We start from the raw sequence: 20,253 nt of genomic DNA on the forward strand, positions 1-20,253 counted from the left end.
AATTATAACAAACTAGTGGAGTAATTTCACAAAAAATAATTGAATATATAATCAATAATAATAAAAATAATTAATAGTAATATAAACTTTATTGTACATCAATTAGACAAAAGGAACTTTAAAATCCATGCACTTTTATAACGGTCCAGCAAATTTTACACACTTGACAATTAAAAATGTATCCAAATATCATTATTGTCGCTCTCATTCTTGTCTACTTTTAAGTCAAATAGTTGTTTTAAGCCAAACATTTACTTGAAATATAACGATTAGATGTGATAGTGATTGTGATGACGGTGGTGACGATGTTGGTGGTGGTGATGATGACGATGATGATTGTAGTGATGATGACGATGATTGTGATGATGACGTGAATGGTAATGATGCTGATGATAATGGTGATCATGATGATGATGTTGATGGTGGTGATGATGATATATTGATGTACAACAAGTTTATACGACATTAACAAAATACTTATTTAGATTTATTTATTAATTACATATAGATAGATGGTCTTACACGGATGAGAAGGATTTTGATACGAGAAGTTATATTAAAATATATTTGTTACATGTTAAATGTTCTTTTGTGAACGATAAAATAACGCACACACTCAACATAGACCCCCCCCCCGCAAATGTGTGTTGCAGTAATAATTTCCCATTACTGTGCCGTCTTTCTCATTTAGATTTATGAGAAAATCATTCGTGTTACTGCAATCTCATTCGTGTGACCTAAAATATCGTTTTTGTTGTATTTAACTTAAATATTTCTATGATTTTATAATTATTGACATTGCTTGAACTTATTTGTACGTTTACAAAAATCACTCAAAAAGTGCCATTGAAATTCAGAAAGTGAAATTCACCCAAACACAAAAACATTTGCAACAAAATGGAGCCATTGGCTGCGAAATTTTTTTTATTATTATTATATTATTTTATTTAGGAAGTTTTCAATAAGTGTGTTTTAAGCAATCGCTTGAACGTCGTTATTGTTTTTATTCTCTTATGTCTTTTGGTAATGTTATAAACATTTTAACTTTTTTAACTGTTATAAACATTTTTTTCCGTAATTTGTACGTGCAGGGCGTATATTAATTTCTTTGTGAAGTCTTGGTCTCAATTTTGACATTTGCTCAGTTTTGCTAATAGTTATTACACATGCATAGTTTTATTCAATATTTTACGAATTAATATGCAAGTTTGATATTTGTATGTTTGCCTAATATTCAATAACTTGGTATCTTTGTATATTTTATTTGTTGATGTCAAATAATCGTAATTAAAAAGTACTTTAATCGGTTTGTTTTGTGCAGTCTGAACATAGTCAAGATTAGTTTTTGCTGCCGTTTGGGGAAACCTCAGTGAGGTAGTCTATGTGAGGTTTAACAAGGGAATTATATATTTTATATCTAATTTTGTGTGGGAGACATTTGACGATACTTCGAAGTGTTCCCGTAAGACATGTCAATTTAGATTTTATTTTATTAACATGTTGTTTAAACGTCATACAACTATCTAGTACCATACCAAGGTATTTTTCATTGTTATTTTTTGAGATTGATTGATTATTTATTTTTAGAGGATCGTAGTTAGCCATCTTTTTATTTTTGGCTGTAAAGTTCATGTAACTTGTTTTCAAAGTATTTATAGTCAATATATTGCTTTGGAACCAAGCATTCAATACCTTTAGATCATTTTGAGCGTCCTTTATTACATCCTCTACTGAATATCCGAAATAAAAAGACTGGTATCGTCAGCAAACAATGTAATATCACCTTTTAACCCTATTTCTTTGATGCTGTTTATATAAACAAGGAATAGCAATGGTCCTACTATCGAACCTCGAGCCACGTCAAAGCTAATTATTTGTGGCTCGCTTTGCTCTCATCCAACTTTAACTACCTGACTCTATTCAATTCCTCTTTTATACCAATTTTCATTGCTGCTGTTCTCTCTTGTAGCTCAGCTATGGGCATTTCGCATAATAGACCCAATCCCATTCAGTGCTTTAAATCGCAAAAATCTGGGGGACACTGCCACTGCGTCCATCACTCAAGGACATAATTGGACAAATCCATGTGCCTGTAGTTTTACCAACTCTTACCCTCAAAACCAGAACGCAGTAACGCCTCATTACTGCTAGGCGGCAGAAATAGGTAATGTGGCAGTACTGCCCTGGATGAACTCTTTCACAAGGAGCGGTACTGCTACTAAATTATGGTTATTAAATAACGTGAAAATTATTAAATTGTGTTAGTGAATTAATAGTATATCAACCGTTACATTAAATTATACCGTCGCTATAAATGTGTAAACCCATTGAACTCAATACTACCTTTCATCGTACGCTGTATTTTACTTGAATGATTGAAATCCATATCGCTGTTGGAGTCAGAACGCCAATAGCCGACCTGCTCTCATAGTGATTGATAGGTAAATTGCAGGAGGCCGGCACACTGATCATTTGCGATAATTAAATCGGCTAGCAACGTAATCGCATGACCGGAGCCAATTACTCGCCATTGCCTAGGCAGAGGCGGATCGTGTGAGGTACCATTGAAATTGTAGCTAAATGTCTATCATTTGAACGAAACGTATGCGCGTGCTCCCGGCGCGCTCCGTGCTATAGCTGCCGACTTACCATCCAGAGTACGTGTTTAACGCCCCGCTATGTGTCAATTCGTAACAGCATAAACAATAACCAACTTTTTATTATTTTAATTATTTTCTTTAATATTCCATGTTTAAACTTAATAACTATTTATATAAGGATGCCATTATTCATACCTGCTTGTGCAAGAGACATTTACACAATGCATGCAACGTTAATAGGGTGATGAAACATCGAATAAAGTTTTTGTAGCATTCACTTAAAAGGACAGTTTGAAAACAAAGATCAACAATTAATCATCATCGATACGCGTGAAGGTAGAAATGAGAGTTATAAAGAGTATAATACGTTCCAAAAACGGTGGTTAATAAATTTTCACACTAGAGTCATTTATGGGCGCTCAAAGTCATTACACGGTGCGTCTATAAAGAGGGACAAGATGTTTGTATCTGGCACAGAAGGGGCCCAAATCCAGTTAATTAAATTTGTATTAAAAGTGGCTCTTTATATCAGTGGTGTGGTGGCGCTAACCGGCGCCAGTACTGCACCGTCATGCAGCTAATAGATCAAAATCTTTAGCGGCGAAGTGGTCTGGATGGCCCTGATTTATTGAACTTAATGCACAACCCCATGTTAACGATGCTTGATTCAGTGATTGATCGACTTTTTGTCGAAAATGTAAACCAGAACACGCCTGCTTCTTCAGAAGCAATTATTTTCAATTTTTTTACTTACATAAACACCTTATGTTTTTAGTCATTACATAAAACTTAGCGCGTGTCGAGTCGAGGACTCGGTCACAACCTGAACATTCCTTGTCACGTTATAATTACGACAAATGTAGTAATTTTATAAATTATAAAGTTTCTATTAATAGTAGTGCGAATGCTGATAGTAAGACGGGTTATCCGATGGTATGACGGGTTATTATGCGCTTGTACGGACGACTCGCTTCACCGAGCTGGAATTTTCGCAGCCAACGGCTCCATTTTATTGCAAATGTTTTTGTGTTTACTAATTAAAATCTGATGATGATACCTTTTCGTTTAGCAACTCCTGACATATACGTACAAATCACGTATTTCACAAATTTTAACTAATTTCAAACAATCTCACAAAAAACCTAAAATTCAATCGTATTCGATATTTGGTATATTTGGAAAATTTATCATTATCAGAAAAATACAAACTATAAAGGCTTTATATTTTGTCACCCACCATATCATTACAATATTTGATAGATATGTACAACATTGTGCTCCAAAAATAACACGCCATCGACAGTAAAGACTATTAAAAATTCAAATTAGCCTACGAGAATTGGAGCAGAAAAAGAAAAAGCATCGGTCGTGAAGCAAGAATGTCAACTCTGGTAATTCAATTTTGATTATAGGACCAAAGCCTAAATACGGCTTCATTACCCGTAGCGACGATCCGCGGACAATCATCTTGAGTAGGTATCATTAGCTGCCTACCAAATTTACATCGAAATAAAATGACCGGTTTAATATGAAATTACCCGGTTTATGATTTTGATTGCTTTGTACACTCAAATTGTTTCTAGAGCAATCACAAAAACAAATAAGACGTAGTTCTGTGTATTTATATTGTAGTTTTAGGCTCCAAAACAAAAGCGGTACAAAAAATAGAGTCAATGCTTAAAAATTATTTTGATTAATACAAAAAACAAACACTAAGAAAACATTTTTGGATCCGATTGGATTCAAACCAGCGCTTTCAGCAATTCGTGACTGAATCCAGCCGGATCGAAGGAATTTTTCTTAGTGTTCGATCTTTGTATTAATAATTATAACAAATTAGTGGAATAATTTCACAAACAAAATTTAAAATCATGATAGTAAAACATCATGATGTTCAATAAACTGAATATAATGATTTTGATTTTTCGTTCCTATCTGCTGTTACCTGAATCTATAATATTCGCGAAGTAATTTGTCCATCAATCGCTTTGCATACCTTAACTGACAATTTAATATTCTAACTCTTGTATAAAGGAGATGTTTATGCGTGCCCATTTCCTTGCCGTCAACTAGGAAACCGTTTGGGCTAGATAATAAGTTTTAAGCTAAGACTGTACCTATGTTAAACACGTAAGTGGTCGTACATGACAGCCCTGGGCGGTTCGTACCAAGGCTTCCGTGGGAACGGAACACGTGACGTTACAAAATCACCACAGGCGAAAATTGATTGACACTACACAAGTATAGATTCCGTATACTTTACCCTACTAACGGATCGGTTTAAAAGCTATCATGTAAACAAAAACGAGGACGAGTAATGAGGACTAATCAAAGGAAAATTTCAGAATTGGAGGGCCTGCTTCAAGAGAAAGATCGAAGAGCTAGTGTTTGAGCCGCACGTAATCGGGAAACTAAATCCGCCCGACTTCGCTGACTAGGACATTTGTAAAGAATGGGAGAGGAACGAGCTGCCAAAAGAGCATATTTGGGGCAACTCGTCCAGTGCATCGTCCGAGATATGGTTGGAAGAATGGAGTCGCCAAAGACCTGAAGGAGCTGAATGTGCCCGAACAGTCGGAACTGGCACAAGACCGAAAAATGGCGTACTTTGGTGTCAGAGGTCAAGATCCACTTTGGGTTGATGAGCCAGCCAAATAAGTATACAAAAATCAGATGCCAGCCAATCAACGGACTTAATTATTTTTTATATACCCTAGTGAAACACTGTTGGAAAATACAGCTTATCTTGTAGCTGTAAAACAATGGTTGAAGAGTTAAGAGAATAGTCTGCATGCGTCTACATTTGGCAAAACAGAATCCAAATGCCTAAATACTTTTGCTATTTATTTCAGCGAAATTAACTTTATTTTTACCAGTGTAGAAATGGCCAAGTGATAACATACAAATGGCCAATAACTTTAAACTACAAAATTTCAAAAACTCAAAAATATCAATATCGACGTCTAAATTACTCGAAAATGACTATAACCACAACCCCAGTGAAAAAATTTTGTTTTTAGGGCTACTGAGCACATTTCAAGAGCTCTTAAATGTTATACTATTTCAATAAATATTATGTCTTCTATGGAAAAATAAAGGAATGCACGATGTGTCTTCTGTTTTTGCGTATTGTTAAGTTTGTTAAGTCTTTTCACATTTTTTACAGTGCGATTGAAAAGAACTTGAAAGTATTTGCAGCTGATTATAATAGTAATAAAATAATAAGGTACGTGAATTGCTACTAAGCAGTATTTTATTGATGACCAATTATAATAAAACTTCACAATTTTATTTCATTGACACTACTGCAAAAAATAATCTGTTGACATAAAAGGCAAACTTCCTTAATTTACTTTTTCCTTAAAGTGGCTTCACACAATGATATGGCATTAATGATATGTCGCAGCTCCTGAGGCATTTTTAGTGAAGTGGAATTAATGGCTGCGTAAAATTACTCTAGTACTGCTGCATTAGAGTTGCAAAGCATACTCTAGTATTTATGCTGAGCACCTTAGGAAGAATGATGCTTAAGCGATGAAATGACATGTACGGGACATGTTAAGAAAGGTATTCTAGTAATTCCAATAGTGTCGATCAATTTATTTCGGAGTTATGGTGAAAGAGTTGTGAAAATAGAACCATTGCCACAAAAGTAAAGGAAATTTAAAGTTCGGGTTTCGTCATAGTTACTTTCCATCTAGAATAAGAATGAAGTACATGATAATATTTTTGATAGTCTAATTTGTCTCTGAATTTTGTAACATTCATAACTTGAATCACATTGGAACACTCGTACGTAAAAAGTTAATTTTTTAACGTAATAACTTCTCGTAGAAAAGAGTACAACAGGTAAAGAACACTGTACACCATGTGGTACTAATGTCATCAATTTTCGGAATTATATCTTCAGATCACGTTGGAGGGCAATAAAATTATTGAGTGCTGAGTATTGTCACATATATCATAGATACAACCTACCTCATTTTTCGATACCATCATTTATTTCGAGATGTTTTAAGCGTTGTTGTTTTAAGCGATGTAAACGTAAAAAAAAATTACCCGCCGAAAGAAACGCATCGATGCATTCCAATCCTAAGTTCACGAGTCTTGAGCAAACACAAAGTGAGCATGTGTTCTAATAATATATTAGGGACAGATCTAATTGATCGAATTAATTGCATTAGACCAAGTGTCCGCCGATGTAGAGGTAAAGTAACGCTTGGCTTCAACTCTAACCTAGAATTATAAATCACTAATTGTTTCCACTACTTTGTCCTACCTCATGAGCGCACATTCAAATTACTGACAGGGTTTCGTAAATTCCAGGTTTTATTTCCACGATTGATTCAGTGTACTTTTTTTGCCTCAAAGGCATTAAATTTCGTCTCAACCTGTAATTAAATAGGGTGCAAAAGGAAGTGCAATGTGACTGCAAACTGAACTCGCGTAGCGTTGTTTGTTTCGAACGACGATTAAATATTGCGTTAAATACAGCCGCGATAATTGGAAGGAAACAGTCAAATATACGGTTGTAGCTGTGAAGAATCACCGATGATAAGATAGTTCCCACATCTGAACTGCGCGGGCGCATTGGGAGCGCATGCTCGCGGCGAGGCGGCGCGGGCGCTCCTCCGCCGCCCGGTGGCTTATAATTAACACGCTGCAAGTTTTATGAATCGATTAGGATCTAAGCTTTCGTCAATAGCAGCTTTCGTCGCGGCAGGCTCCAACGATGGCTTATCGTTGATTAATAGCGATTGAGATTTTTGCCACGACTCTGTTATTATAACCGAGTTAACCACAGTTCCTCGCCGCGTCGATTTCGACAAATTACCGAGTTGTCAATGAGTGCTTTGGTATCGTTTATATGCTTAATTAATGGTTATACTTTTAGAGGCCCAGTGCTCAGGTTGTATTTGTATCTTAGTTTTACACACTAAAAATTGCAGGTCGTTTCGTTCAACATCTCCTCAAGCTTTATGAAACGATTTTGTAGAAATTGTAACTGTAAAACAATAATAGGCTACTGAATAAGATAGCAGCTTCACGGGCCAATCGCGTTGCGTTACAGTGAAGCATATTGATCATTCTAGGCGGGCGGTAAAGTAATTATCGCAAATAACTTAGTTGCAGGGCATAACGGGCCGCGGGGCATTTCTCTAGAACGGTCGTATAAATCAATACAACGCTGAAGAGTGCCCAACGAGTTCTCTATAAATAATATATACACTAATTGCGGTGGAACCGATACCCAATAGGCAGAAGTTCGCTTTATCAATTACCTTGCTTCGAGCGTTTCTAAATTTCTTAACATATTATTTTAACAAATAATTTTAACAAAGAATTTTAGTCGCCAAGAATTAAGGTTTTATTTTGCATTTATTGCATCGACATTATGAATTACATGTTACAAGGGAATTAATGTGTCACGCCATGAAACTATGCGTGGACTGTATTTTATTTAGATTTGTCGGTAAAGACAATACAGACGTTGAAAAAAGAAATTAAATATTTTTAGAGAAGTAAATTGTATAAGGAACACGAAAAAAGGTAACTTGTAAACTGTTTATTAACTTACTTAACTATAAGTTGAATGTCATTATCCTGTTATAAATTAGTAGAGAGGATTATATTTGTACTTTTAGCCATTAAAACATTTTAATCACGACTTAACATAAAAAGTCTTTATGAACATGTTACATACCTGAAAACAAATAAAAAAATTACTGGGCTTGCTTTATCGATAATTTAATTATGTTTAAAAAGTTTATTTTGCTATTTGCGATTAAGACTGACTGTGAGTTATTTTTGATATTGACTGTACCTATTATTTTATCTTCTACCTGTTGAAATAAACAAACCGGAAAAAATTAACTTACAATTGCAAGCAATAAAACCAATGCAATCTTAGCGATAAGAAATAATACGTTTATAGAAATACATATTAATACAATACAATACAAATTACTGTGAAGGCTGCAGCGTTTTATTTTTTCTTTAAAGACTAATGGTACGGTAGGACTACCTATAATGGGAGAGTACATTTAGCCGCACAACGATTATGACAATTTCAGTACCCCTACCTTGAGTTTACAGTGTCGAGTGTCGGTAAGGACGAAATAAATTGTATAAATTTACTCGAATTATGCGTTTGCTACCGTCTATCAATAGCGATCATGGTAAAGTCATAAAACATAATCAACGATGTTTTACATGCATGATTTTCATTTTTATACCAAATTGGCAAATTCTTACTAGATTTTATAGGGTGACCACTCTTATAAGAATATCTTGAATCGTGTTTTTAAAAGGACATTAAAAAACCTTCCACAGTCTCTGACAACTTTACGACAATTAATGATTAGAGACTCAGTGACTGACAGCTACGTATCAATACAGTCATGCGAATAGGATCGCAGTCAGCTTGTTGGATAACCCAATTTCATTAATTTAATCTAGTAGTTTGTATCGTATTATTTGAAACATAAAATATCTATTAAATTTAATACAAACAAAGTATGTATTCTTTTATATAGACTTCAAAAAAGTTTCTCAATTAGACTGTATTTTTTTGTACGCGATTACTCCATCAGTTGTGAACCAATTTCAATGATTCTTTTTTATTGGAAAGGGGGTACCTGAATAGGAGTTCCATTGAAATTTGAAGAAAATATTGTACTTCTAATAAAGGTGGCAAATTAGGGGATGAAACCGGTTTAATGGATTTCACCCGCATTCCGGTAACCGAGTTCAAAGAAACTTTGCAAATAGATTTAATTCCACAAACTTTTGAGTTTGGTTTTTTAAATTTATAATTAGAGTAATCTGTCTGAATAAATAAGAGTACGAAAAAAACCGACCTCAAAAGTTCGTGGAATTACATCTATTTGCCAAGTTTTATTGAAATCGGTTATCTGAAAGTGCTCATACTCGGATTCACCCCTAGTCCGCCACTATACGGGACTTAAGACAAGAGATAATAAAAATCGATTCTAACTGTTTAAAGAAAACCGCCTTGGATTAGAGAATAGCAAAATCAACCATTAAAATAATTGCTCCTTATAATAAAATTCAAGCGCTATTCATAAAAATGAGTCTTCATGTGTGAGCAGCCATCCTTGGAGGTGGATTTCTTCCAAAATTAAATGGGACGACTATGGAGATACCCTCTTTCCAACAAAAAAGAATCATCAAAATCAGTGCACTAACGAGTTATAGCGTAACATACATACAAAAAAATACAGTCGAATTGGAAACCTCCTCCTTTTTTGAAGTCGGTTAAAAATAAGTAAACGCGTTGCAAGATTGTATTCAAGATGTTCTTAATAAGAATGGGCAGACTAGTCCAATCTATAACTTGCTTACCAAGCAATTTGGTAACAGCACCTTGCTGGGACAGGACATGGTGTGCTATATCATAATGCCGCAGCCCGAAGCGTGACAACTCCAGTAGCCGCTGCTGCGACAACAGGGACGAGAGAGGATGCGACGCGGCTCCGGGGTAGAGGGATGTGCCGGACCCGCCGCCGCCCCCGCCCCCTGTTGACGACGGAGATACTGGCACTGAAAAAAAAGATAATTTTTATTGAGATGAGTGTACTCCTTTCGTACTGTATGACGTGCAGACTAAAATTAGTAAACTGCCTCCGTGGCCTAACGGTTACCATACCGGGCTGCCACGCAGAGGTCCCAGGTTCGATTCCCGGGCCGGAAGAAACATTTATATGGCCTATATTTATTTACCTCGCGAGTTTGGGTGTTATTTGTTGTCTATGTGCGTATCCATGGCACCCGCGACACAGGGTTTTCCTAGTGCGGGACTATGTTGAGTGTGTGTGTTATTATAAGTTTAAACAAAATTGAGACACCACAAAGCAAGCACGGTTCGAAGAATCTGTTCGGTGTGGAGAAGGTTATTAGGTATTAGACCAGACTATCTAAATCAATAACCGAACCGAATCCCTCGCTAGAAATTCCTACGAATGTCATATGAAAGCCAATAGTAAAATAGTAATAATAATTAGCCTATATATAGTTCCACTGCTGGGCACAGGTCTCCTCTCATAATGGTACATACGGATTGGTCTAGTAGAGTAGTTCCCACGCGGATCCAATGTGTTTGGGAACTTCACACACATCCTTAAATTGATTTACAGATGTGTGCATCTTTCCTCACTATGTTCACCTCCACTGCAAAGCCACATCTATTCCACTAAGTTCAACTATCCATGGTGAATTTCAAATTAAATTAGTAGCAGTAGAGCTCCTTACAGCAGACGCACAACTTGTTCGTCCCGTCAAATGATATTATACAAAAAAACGCACAAAAATTGCGACAAACTCAGAGGTGAAACACCGGTCAAGAACCCACATCATCTGCTTAATAGACGGTAGGTTACCACGGCCAGAAAAAAAGTATTATTATAAAATTAAAAATACGAAATCACAAGAAAAATAATAAATTAGGACAAAAAATTTAGGATAAAAAATTATTAATTAAGACATTTGTAACAAACACAACTATTTAGATTAGAAGTGAAAATTGTTGCTAATTTGATCACTGGTTTTATAACATCATAAAGCAACAGCACAACGTACAAGTGAGCCATCAAAGCACCAACAAATTACCACAGTCATTCGACGCGACTATGTCTCGTTGAAATAGCATCAATTTTTTACTCTGTTGCCATAATGAGGATGCCTCCGGCACTTTCTGTGATGGTACGAGGGTTGCTCAGTGGGTAATCACTCATTACGCCATTACTCGCATATCATGTTAAAGGGGTATCAAATCAACTACTTTATTACTAGCTAACTCAATTAAGGGGCAGAAAAATTCTTTTATATTTCCTAGTCTGTCATCATGAACACTTCTTAACATGTCCTCGTGTCACGCAAGCTGGACCTAGATAAAGTGGCGTTTATAATTCTGTAAGATTTTATTTGACTACAAGGGGGTGATTCGGCAATGATGTCACGTGTTGTCACAGTTGGAACAAGTCAGGCAAGTTTGTTTCAAGAAGATTACGTCAAATACAATTACATTTGATATAGATTACCTACAGTGTAGCTAACTGCGGCAGTCGCTACAAATCCTTTGTATTTTATCATTGACTTACAAATTTTATAGTCTTTTTTATCACATTAGTTTTAGAATGAAATTCTGAATTCAAATGCTTATAGCGCCCTTTCCTTTGATTTCTAATTTGTAATTTGTCATGAGCAAGGAAAACATCGAGATGAAACCCGCACGTTGAAAAAACTGGGACTGTTGAAAACACTGGCACTGGCACTGGTCTCCTGAGAGGAGACCAGAGCTAGTGGGACGAATAAATGGGTTGATGATGTTCATGTCATTGTTTTGTTTGTTTTCGTGCCCTTGCACATATCATAGTTTTAAATTTGAAATGAATGAATCTTTCTCACTCCTCGTTAGTAGCCGAATATAAAAATAATCAGTGAACATAGCTCACACTTGAGCTTCGCAAATAACGTAGTCTTCATGACAAGTTGCTAGAAAGGCTGCAACGATGTTGGAACGATCTGAGAACTTGGAGAAAACCGAAACCATATTTGTAAATAGCCAATTTATTGAAATTGTTCTGGCAGATTTGCAATTTTTTTTTTTTAGTTTATTGACCAAAATACAGAAAAAAATACTTATTTACTAGCTTCGCTCACAAAAGCCCTTCCGGCTTTATCCGCGGCGAAGGAATTTTTTTTATTGATGAAATTATGTTGAAACAACTTTGAGAAAAATGCCTAGAAGAGGATCACTTGCTGGGCAGCGTTTGGGAAACTATGATGTATGAAACAAAGATTGTCAACCAGAGCGTCGTTCGGCTTTTTATTATGGGGAAATAGTTCTGCTATTACTAAATTATTCACTTGCTTAAGCGATGTTTGAAAAATTTAACAAACTAAGTCTACGTAAGTCCCTAATTTTCAAATACAAGGTTTCCACACTCACAAAAATATAGATTTAGAAGGTTTGCTTATTTGTTAGGAAACATAAGTATACCACTAACTAATATGAAACGTAATGGTGGAAATGAATACAATTTAAAAATACCTTCTACGTCCTTTAATCAAAACTACAAATATACTACACATTTTATGATAATAAAAATACCCAACCATATTAAAAGTTGAAATAAAATTATTGATATGCATTTAATTAACTTGAAAAAATTCTAGCCCATAATATTACTACAGTCTCCACGAAATTTTCAAGAAAAATATTAAATGGTATCTATTAAATTTATTATAAAATATATAACTGAACAAATAAAGTAATCGATAGTAAGTGATATAGATAGTACAGGTAGCATGTGTTAAGTTTAAAATAAAATGTTCTAGTGACTTATTTGTAGTTACAGAAAAACTGCCTTCTGGGCTCATTTGCTGTACCCTTACAGGGCATCATATAATAACGACTAATACGTTGGTTGAGATCTTTATAAATTTTATACAGTGCAATAAATTGCATAGAATTGAAATATAATATCACCTTGGTAACTGCGGCTTATTTTCTTTCTGTTCAATTTTTCGGCATCACTTAAAAACCATTTGACCAATTTTGATAAGGTCTCTGCGATTAGAGAATGTCAACATTCTAGGTAGTAAGTACCTATGCAAATAGGTAGTTACCAATGGGTAAAAGTCCCATATAACCATAGTAAAATAATTACAAATTTTTTATAAAAAAAAAACGACCTCAAAAATTCGTGGAATTACATCACTTTGCCCATTTCTATTGAAGTCGGTTACTGGAAAGTCCGTGAAATCGAATTCGTGAGTTAGTTTCATCCCTTACCCTTGGAGATGGAATATTCGCTTCAAATTGAAATGGGACTAACACTGAGGTACCCTTTTTCCAATAAAAAAGGATCATCAAAATCGATTCACAAATGCAGGAATAATCGCGTAACGTACATAAAAAAAAACAGTCGAATTGAGAACCTCCACCGTTTTTTCAAGTCGGTTAATAAAATAAGTTTGGTCCGGTAACTCCGTACAAAGTAACACCGCGGCTTGTACGTGTACGCGACCCATCAGTGTTATACAACGCATTGCAAGATAATGCGAATATGTGTGTCCGTACACGTTGCGCGGCGGGCGCGCACATTTACAAACCACACTGCTTTTCTTTTTTTTTCTTTTTTTTATAAAACCAAGGGATGAAAAAGTCGCGCGCCCGGTGGTAAGCGACACGCCTATCCATAACAGTGCATTCCCACTCAGAGCTTTAAATTGCAAAGATTTAAATCTTAGGGGTACAGCCACTGCGTCCGTCACACTGAGACATAAGTGGACAAGTTCCATTTGCCTGTATTTTCACCCTTACCCTTCCAAACCGGAACGCAGTAATGTGAACATTACTGCTTGACAGCAGAAATAGGTAAGATGGCAGTACTCCCTAGACAAACACTTTCAGAAGGAGCTCCACTACTAATAAAAAGTATTGTATGGAGTTACCATACTTATCTTATTATACTATGACATAACACATCTTTCTTTCCTTCCAAGCCTAAGAAAATGGTTAATAGAGGCATAATACTTATTTATAACACAACAACTTTAAACAAACGCGAGGCATTTATGCCCAATCCATAAAGTATTGCTGCGACTCCCGTGTAATTGGGTAATTGAGGGTTGTAGTTGCCATTTCCATTGCTTACTTTTTTAAAGAAGAATTATGTTTTCTTTTAGCGGTAAAATATTACCATTATCCGTTTCGAACATTAAAACGAACTTGTAGTAATATAGTTTATAGATTATTTTTAAAAATGGTGGTAATAATTTTTTTATGAGGAAAATATTGCATTCAAATTTAGCGCCATATAATAATATTCTTTATGAATATAAGGTATCCAGAAAAATACGTTTTTCGTACAAGACTTATATATGACATACTTGCTTATACCTGAAAATGTAATTATATTCAGTACATGTTAACGTACACTGGCCGTTTAGCGATTAAGCGTTTGGGTCATATCATAAGAGGTTAAAGGATAATTTGTACAAATAACTTATTCAATTAATTGTTCAAATCAAAACGTCGGACTATTCTATCGAACAAGGTAAGCGTAATATACCTATTTATCCATACAAATTGTCTGACTGTTTGCAAGAACTTGGCAAGTCGCTTATCGCCAATTTTCCTTTCCTTAGTAAAATAATACAACAATAAATAAATAAATATAAATAACGCACACACTCAACATAGCCCCGCACTAGGGAAACCCTGTGTCGCGGGTGCCATGGACACACATATAGACAACCACAAATTACACCCAAACTCACGAGAGAAATAATTGTAGGCCATACAACTATTTCTCCCGGCCCGGGAATCGAACCTGGGACCTCTGCGTGGCAGTCCGGCATGGTAACCGTTCGGCCACGGAGGCAGTTAAACAAAACAACCAAGCAACTGTCACCTGTTTGCGCGTACGCATTGCTCGAATATACATATATGGCAAAAAAAGTCAATTCGCATGACATCGAATTATGATAAAGTTATTGTTATTGATATTAAGAACAGAGAAATTTACGGATCGGTTCTTAGCTTAGTTTTTATTTTATAATTCCAAGTGACAGGACGAACAAGACGTGCGCCGGATGTTAAGCGACACGCCTGTCGCCTTCTTTGCACTGCAAATGCGTACCACTCAAAAAACTAAACAAAAATAATGCTGCAAGTGTGTATGACGTCTTAAAATTAGTAATATTTTACAATTTGACTTTGATAAAATTACTAATTACAGGCGAACTGTTCGTGCGTGCTTGTGTTTTTTTTAATAATTGGTGCGAATGTACGATCTGTGATTTTCGGTGTAGAACACAGATCGTACATTCGCATTTCCTATCCTATATTTTCGTATTTTCTGTTAAAATCCTTTGCACCCACCTTTTTTACCTTCTATTTCAAAAGAGAATATCCTATAGGTAGTAGTTAACTAAACTTCCACAATGTTTTTGTCTGTTATTAAAAATAGTAGGGACTGAAAACTATTACAAATATCAATACGCCGTTTTGGTTAATTGAGAGCACCTTTATGATTTAATAACCTATTGCAATAAAGAGGTAAATTAGTGTTTTAGCCGTAACCGTTATTTAGGCTATCTTAAAATACACGTAAAATGCTATTAAGTAAATATCGGTAACCAAACGTATTCTTTGACGTAATAACTACGTAATAAATGCAAAGATAAAAATATCGCAGAGCGAAACAATTGCGAATCCGCAACCCAAGCTGTGAGGTTCAGGGACATCAATCTTCTCACAAAAAGAACAGAACATATTCTACATGTTCGGATTTGATGATAAAATGAAGTGCATACTTTCAGATATTGTAAGAAAGTGCACCATTGTACGCGAATTTGTTTCCAAATTACGTAAAAGAGGTAAATTTATGAAAAATGACGAACGGTCTGCAAAAACTATGTGGCTGAAGACGTCTAGGAAGTACATCCTAGATCTTGAAGAGAAAACTATCAAAACTTAATATTATACAAAATTATTTAAATAAAGAAGATTGCCGCCACGCATATTTGAAACCCATTATATCTCTGAAACTATTAAAGATGTGGTGCGAAACGAAGTTATGTGGAGTAGATAAGGGAAAAAGTTGATGTCGTGTCGTACCAGAAAATAAAAATTAGGTTGCAGAACAGATAGTTGACGATTACTGCACCGACAAGAACCTAACTCTTAAAAGAAGAAAAAAACAACTTTAATAAAGACTTGAATCTGAATTCATCAACTAAAGTTTGGGAGATTATCGACCCGCGAGCTGATGCCGAAGGGTTGATCGCTTCCTACCACAAGTCCCGGAGCACACAGCGCATTAAAATTCAGATCAAAAATATAAAGCACTGCAAACAATATCTTTCTTGATTTTAAGTTGACGTTTTTTTTTTTTAGATTTTTTTATTTAGTTATCATTTTAGTGCTTAAAGATATTGTTGTTTTATTTATTAGCTTTGAATGCCCCACGGCCTTGCCGCTTTGCAGGCGTATAACAATCCAAAAATGTTGTTTGTATGACGGTTACTACAGCTTTGTTTCATACGTCGCGCCGCCGCTTCTGAACATACATATTTATTTTTATAATAATAATATTTTTTCTGTTTCTATGTTACCGATATTAAAACTATTAATATGGTCCCTTAAACACTGTTTCATCGAGTTGTAACGAGTTCCGTTGTACAGAAAAAATATTTTTATTCAGATTTCAGGTATCAAGTATCAGCCCGGTGGTGGCTGAATAAATGTGTACGCACTGAGTGCCCACATACCAGTTACGCATTTCCAAATACCAGTATTTGGAAATGCAGTACTCCAAGTTTTAGTAGTAGTTGTAACAGTTCTAAAATGCATCGTGGATTTTGTTAATAAAATAGACTTAAATATGCAGCCCCTCAGTCCTCAACGAGGACTTACCGAAATCAGGGAAACTATTAGGGGTTAAAGTATGAAATTGCCGTTTTATTGCAATAGGTTCTTTGAATTTTCATAGAATCTTCATGGTTTGAGGTTTTCGAATGAAACTTTTTTCAAATGGTTTCTGTGATTTTTTTTTTTTAATTTGAAACATTTGAATATCGACTTTCAATTGTTTTTGTTATTCAATTTAGACAAGAAAGATGGATACTGCGAAAATTCGAGTGATTTTTGAATACGAGTTCCGACGCGGAACTAACACGGCAGAAACAGCCCGCAATATCAATGCTGCGTTTGGAGAGGGGTCTACTAATGAACGCACCGTGCGATTTTGGTTTAAACGCTTTCGTGATGGAAATTTCGACTTAAAGAACGAGTCACGAGGAAGACAGGTGAATAACGATGAATTAAGAGAGATAGTGGAAGCCGATCCTAGTCAAACTACCCAGGAATTAGCGGCATGGTTTAACGTTACCTTACCCACAATATTGACTCACTTGCGTCAAATCAATAAAATAAAAAAATACGAAAAATGGGTGCCTCATGATTTGACTGATCTGCAGAAAGAAACGCGTGTTGAAACTTGTGTTGCCTTGTTGAACCGGTACAGAAATGAAGAGAATATTGGATCGAATTGTAACATGTGATGAAAAGTGGATTCTTTATGATAGCCGGAAAAGAAAAATGCAATGGCTGACCCCAGGTCAAATGCCACAACAGTGTCCTAAAGCAAAACTTACCAATAAAAAGGTAATGGTAACTGTTTGGTGGTCTCAGCATGGTGTTATTCTCTATAGTTTTCTCCGATCTGGTCAAGCAATAACGGCAGATGTCTATTGTGCCGAACTCCGAACCATGTTGACAAAACTAGCAGTAAAACAGCCCCGACTCATGAATCGATCTTCACCATTATTGCTCCACGACAACGCGAGACCTCACACAGCACGAGAAACCATTTTGACCCTTCAGGAACTGCAGTTAGAAACCATTCGTCATCCTCCGTATTCACCAGACCTTGCTCCAACGGACTACCATTTTTTTCGTGATTTGGACAATTATCTACGTGACAAGAAGTTTTCTTCCCAGGAGGCAGTACAAAATGCTCTCACACAGTTTGTGCAGTCTAGATCGTCGGAGTTCTATCGCAAAGGGATTAATAACCTTCCCATTAGATGGCAGCAATGTATAGATAATAATGGCAACTATTTTGATTAAATAAATTTGTTAAAAATTTAAAAAATAAACAATTTAGATTTTAAGTACAAATCGGCAATTTCATACTTTAACCCCTATTATTAAGTTTAGAACGTGTGCTTTGCATACGACGATTTATAAGATGTATATTTCAATGTTTTATCAAATAACAGGTCATATCATTGTATAAAGAACTGTACAATTACCTTTTTACAGTTGGTCACTCATTTTAATCACACTTGTTAACAACGTGGAAATTCTTAAAATAAATTACTAGAGTCCTATTATTTTTTCTGTCTAATTTTAGCGAAAGTACCAATGCTAATGTAAGAAATATTATGACAGAAATCTTAGATAAAGCTACGATCCTGCTTGCTCACTCATTGACCTGGTGCAGCTGTTGCCTGCCAAAGTCACGCGTAAACTCTTTAGTTGAATTATTATTTACATTTAAGTAATACAGAAATATAGTATATTTATTCATTCCTTTTACTGTGCAAATAAGAGATAAGGTTAATTTTGGTAAAATAAAAGCAGAAATATATCACATTTATAAGAAAATCATTTAATTTTATCGTCCAGCAAATGTATTCTTTTTTTCTTTGGTTGTTGGGAAGTCATCTAGGTAAAAATAGAATAAAACCTCGAGTCTTCAGGCGTATTAAAGTAGATTATCACTAATAGTACATATTGGTAAGAGTTGCAAATAGACTTGGCTTGTTATGTTATAATAATTGTTTTGTTATTATTATTTCAATTTAATAGATTTTCTTTAAAATAAGTTTGAATTACGTTCTTTTATTTTCACAATTATAAATATATATATAGTTTTATATGCGGCGCCCTAACAGGGTAATGTTGCAAAAAAGCAATAAATACATTGACTTTGACTTATCATCTACAACATGAAGGTCAATGATACATAATTTTGTCATAAATACGACGTTCCAAAATTTTCTCAATAATAATTATTCTAACCCTTGATGACCTATCAAATTATAAGTCTTTAGTGTAACCTGAAAAATAACTTTGACTGAACTAATTAGTTTTATTTCATTTGCATTTCAGAGTAAACAGAGACAAAAATTTCCCTAATATGATATGGAATGAGGGTTACCATACCGAAGATGCAATCTCCTTCAAAAAGAACTCCTAACAAGAAGGATAAAATCCAGGAAGCAGTCCCAATTAGTGCACAGCCTTAGGTCTTTTTTTATGTGAAGCATATGTAAAAGCAGGCGAGCTGAAGACTCTTTGCCTGTATTATAAGCTAAGTAGCAAGTATGAGGGCGCCCAAGTGGGTACGGACACTTCCGCCAGCCATTCTAGAGGAAGAAATCGGCCCAGGTTGTGACAGTAGCGCGCATATGCATTGTATTTTGCCCCCAAGTGCCGGTAAGGACTTTGATTCGATGTGGACTGTCTTCATGCGGCGATTTGATTGACCTGGCGGTAGTGATGAGGTCGTCAAGGTCATTGAAGACTTCTCTGGGTTGACGGTTTCTACAAGGTAGTCTGTGAGGCGGACGTCGATCGCAGCCACCACGAAACGTTTACGACGGTAAAGACCAGAGTTGAAGTACGTTCTAGATGCATATTTCGTGAATTAATCTATTATTGGGAGTCATAAATCTTTACGGAGGTTGGTGACGCGTAAGAAAGTACCATGAAACACCTGTCGCTTTTCGTATGAATCTGTTTTTGAAGTACTAACCGACAGGTATAATGAATGTGAGCGAGTCTGTCTGTGCGAAAACGAGACTAGTATAACTTATGATAATCCATATGTAAGCTATTTAATGTCTCACTTATTCCTAAGGGAGAATTTGATCTGCTTATGAGGAGGCAATTATGACAAAATCAGCGCAAACGACCATAACGTGATTTTCGAACGAGATCTTTCTGTCGATTATAACGTATCTGATCGTATTTATTAATAATAATAACACACGCACTTACACGCACGCACACACACACACACACACACACACACACACACACACACACACACAC

The 20,253-nt window shown here is 35.5% G+C and overlaps 1 protein-coding gene across 2 annotated transcripts in view; it reads right to left on the minus strand.

The window, feature by feature from the left end:
- The window catches only part of LOC113235137 (paired box protein Pax-6-like), a 51,343-nt gene that overhangs the window by 20,080 nt on the left and 11,010 nt on the right, over positions 1 to 20,253 (minus strand). Inside the window, exon 2 of one of the 2 annotated variants that reach the window (XM_026470732.1) lies at positions 9,987 to 10,163. In XM_026470732.1, the coding sequence (XP_026326517.1) occupies positions 9,987 to 10,163 (177 nt within the window). Of the gene's footprint in view, positions 1 to 9,965; positions 10,164 to 20,253 lie in introns of both variants that reach the window. The other variant, XM_026470731.1, reaches the window with a different exon arrangement.

This window comes from Hyposmocoma kahamanoa, unplaced genomic scaffold, assembly GCF_003589595.1.
Source record: "Hyposmocoma kahamanoa isolate Upper Pololo Valley unplaced genomic scaffold, ASM358959v1 87, whole genome shotgun sequence".
Lineage (NCBI taxonomy): Eukaryota > Metazoa > Arthropoda > Insecta > Lepidoptera > Cosmopterigidae > Hyposmocoma > Hyposmocoma kahamanoa.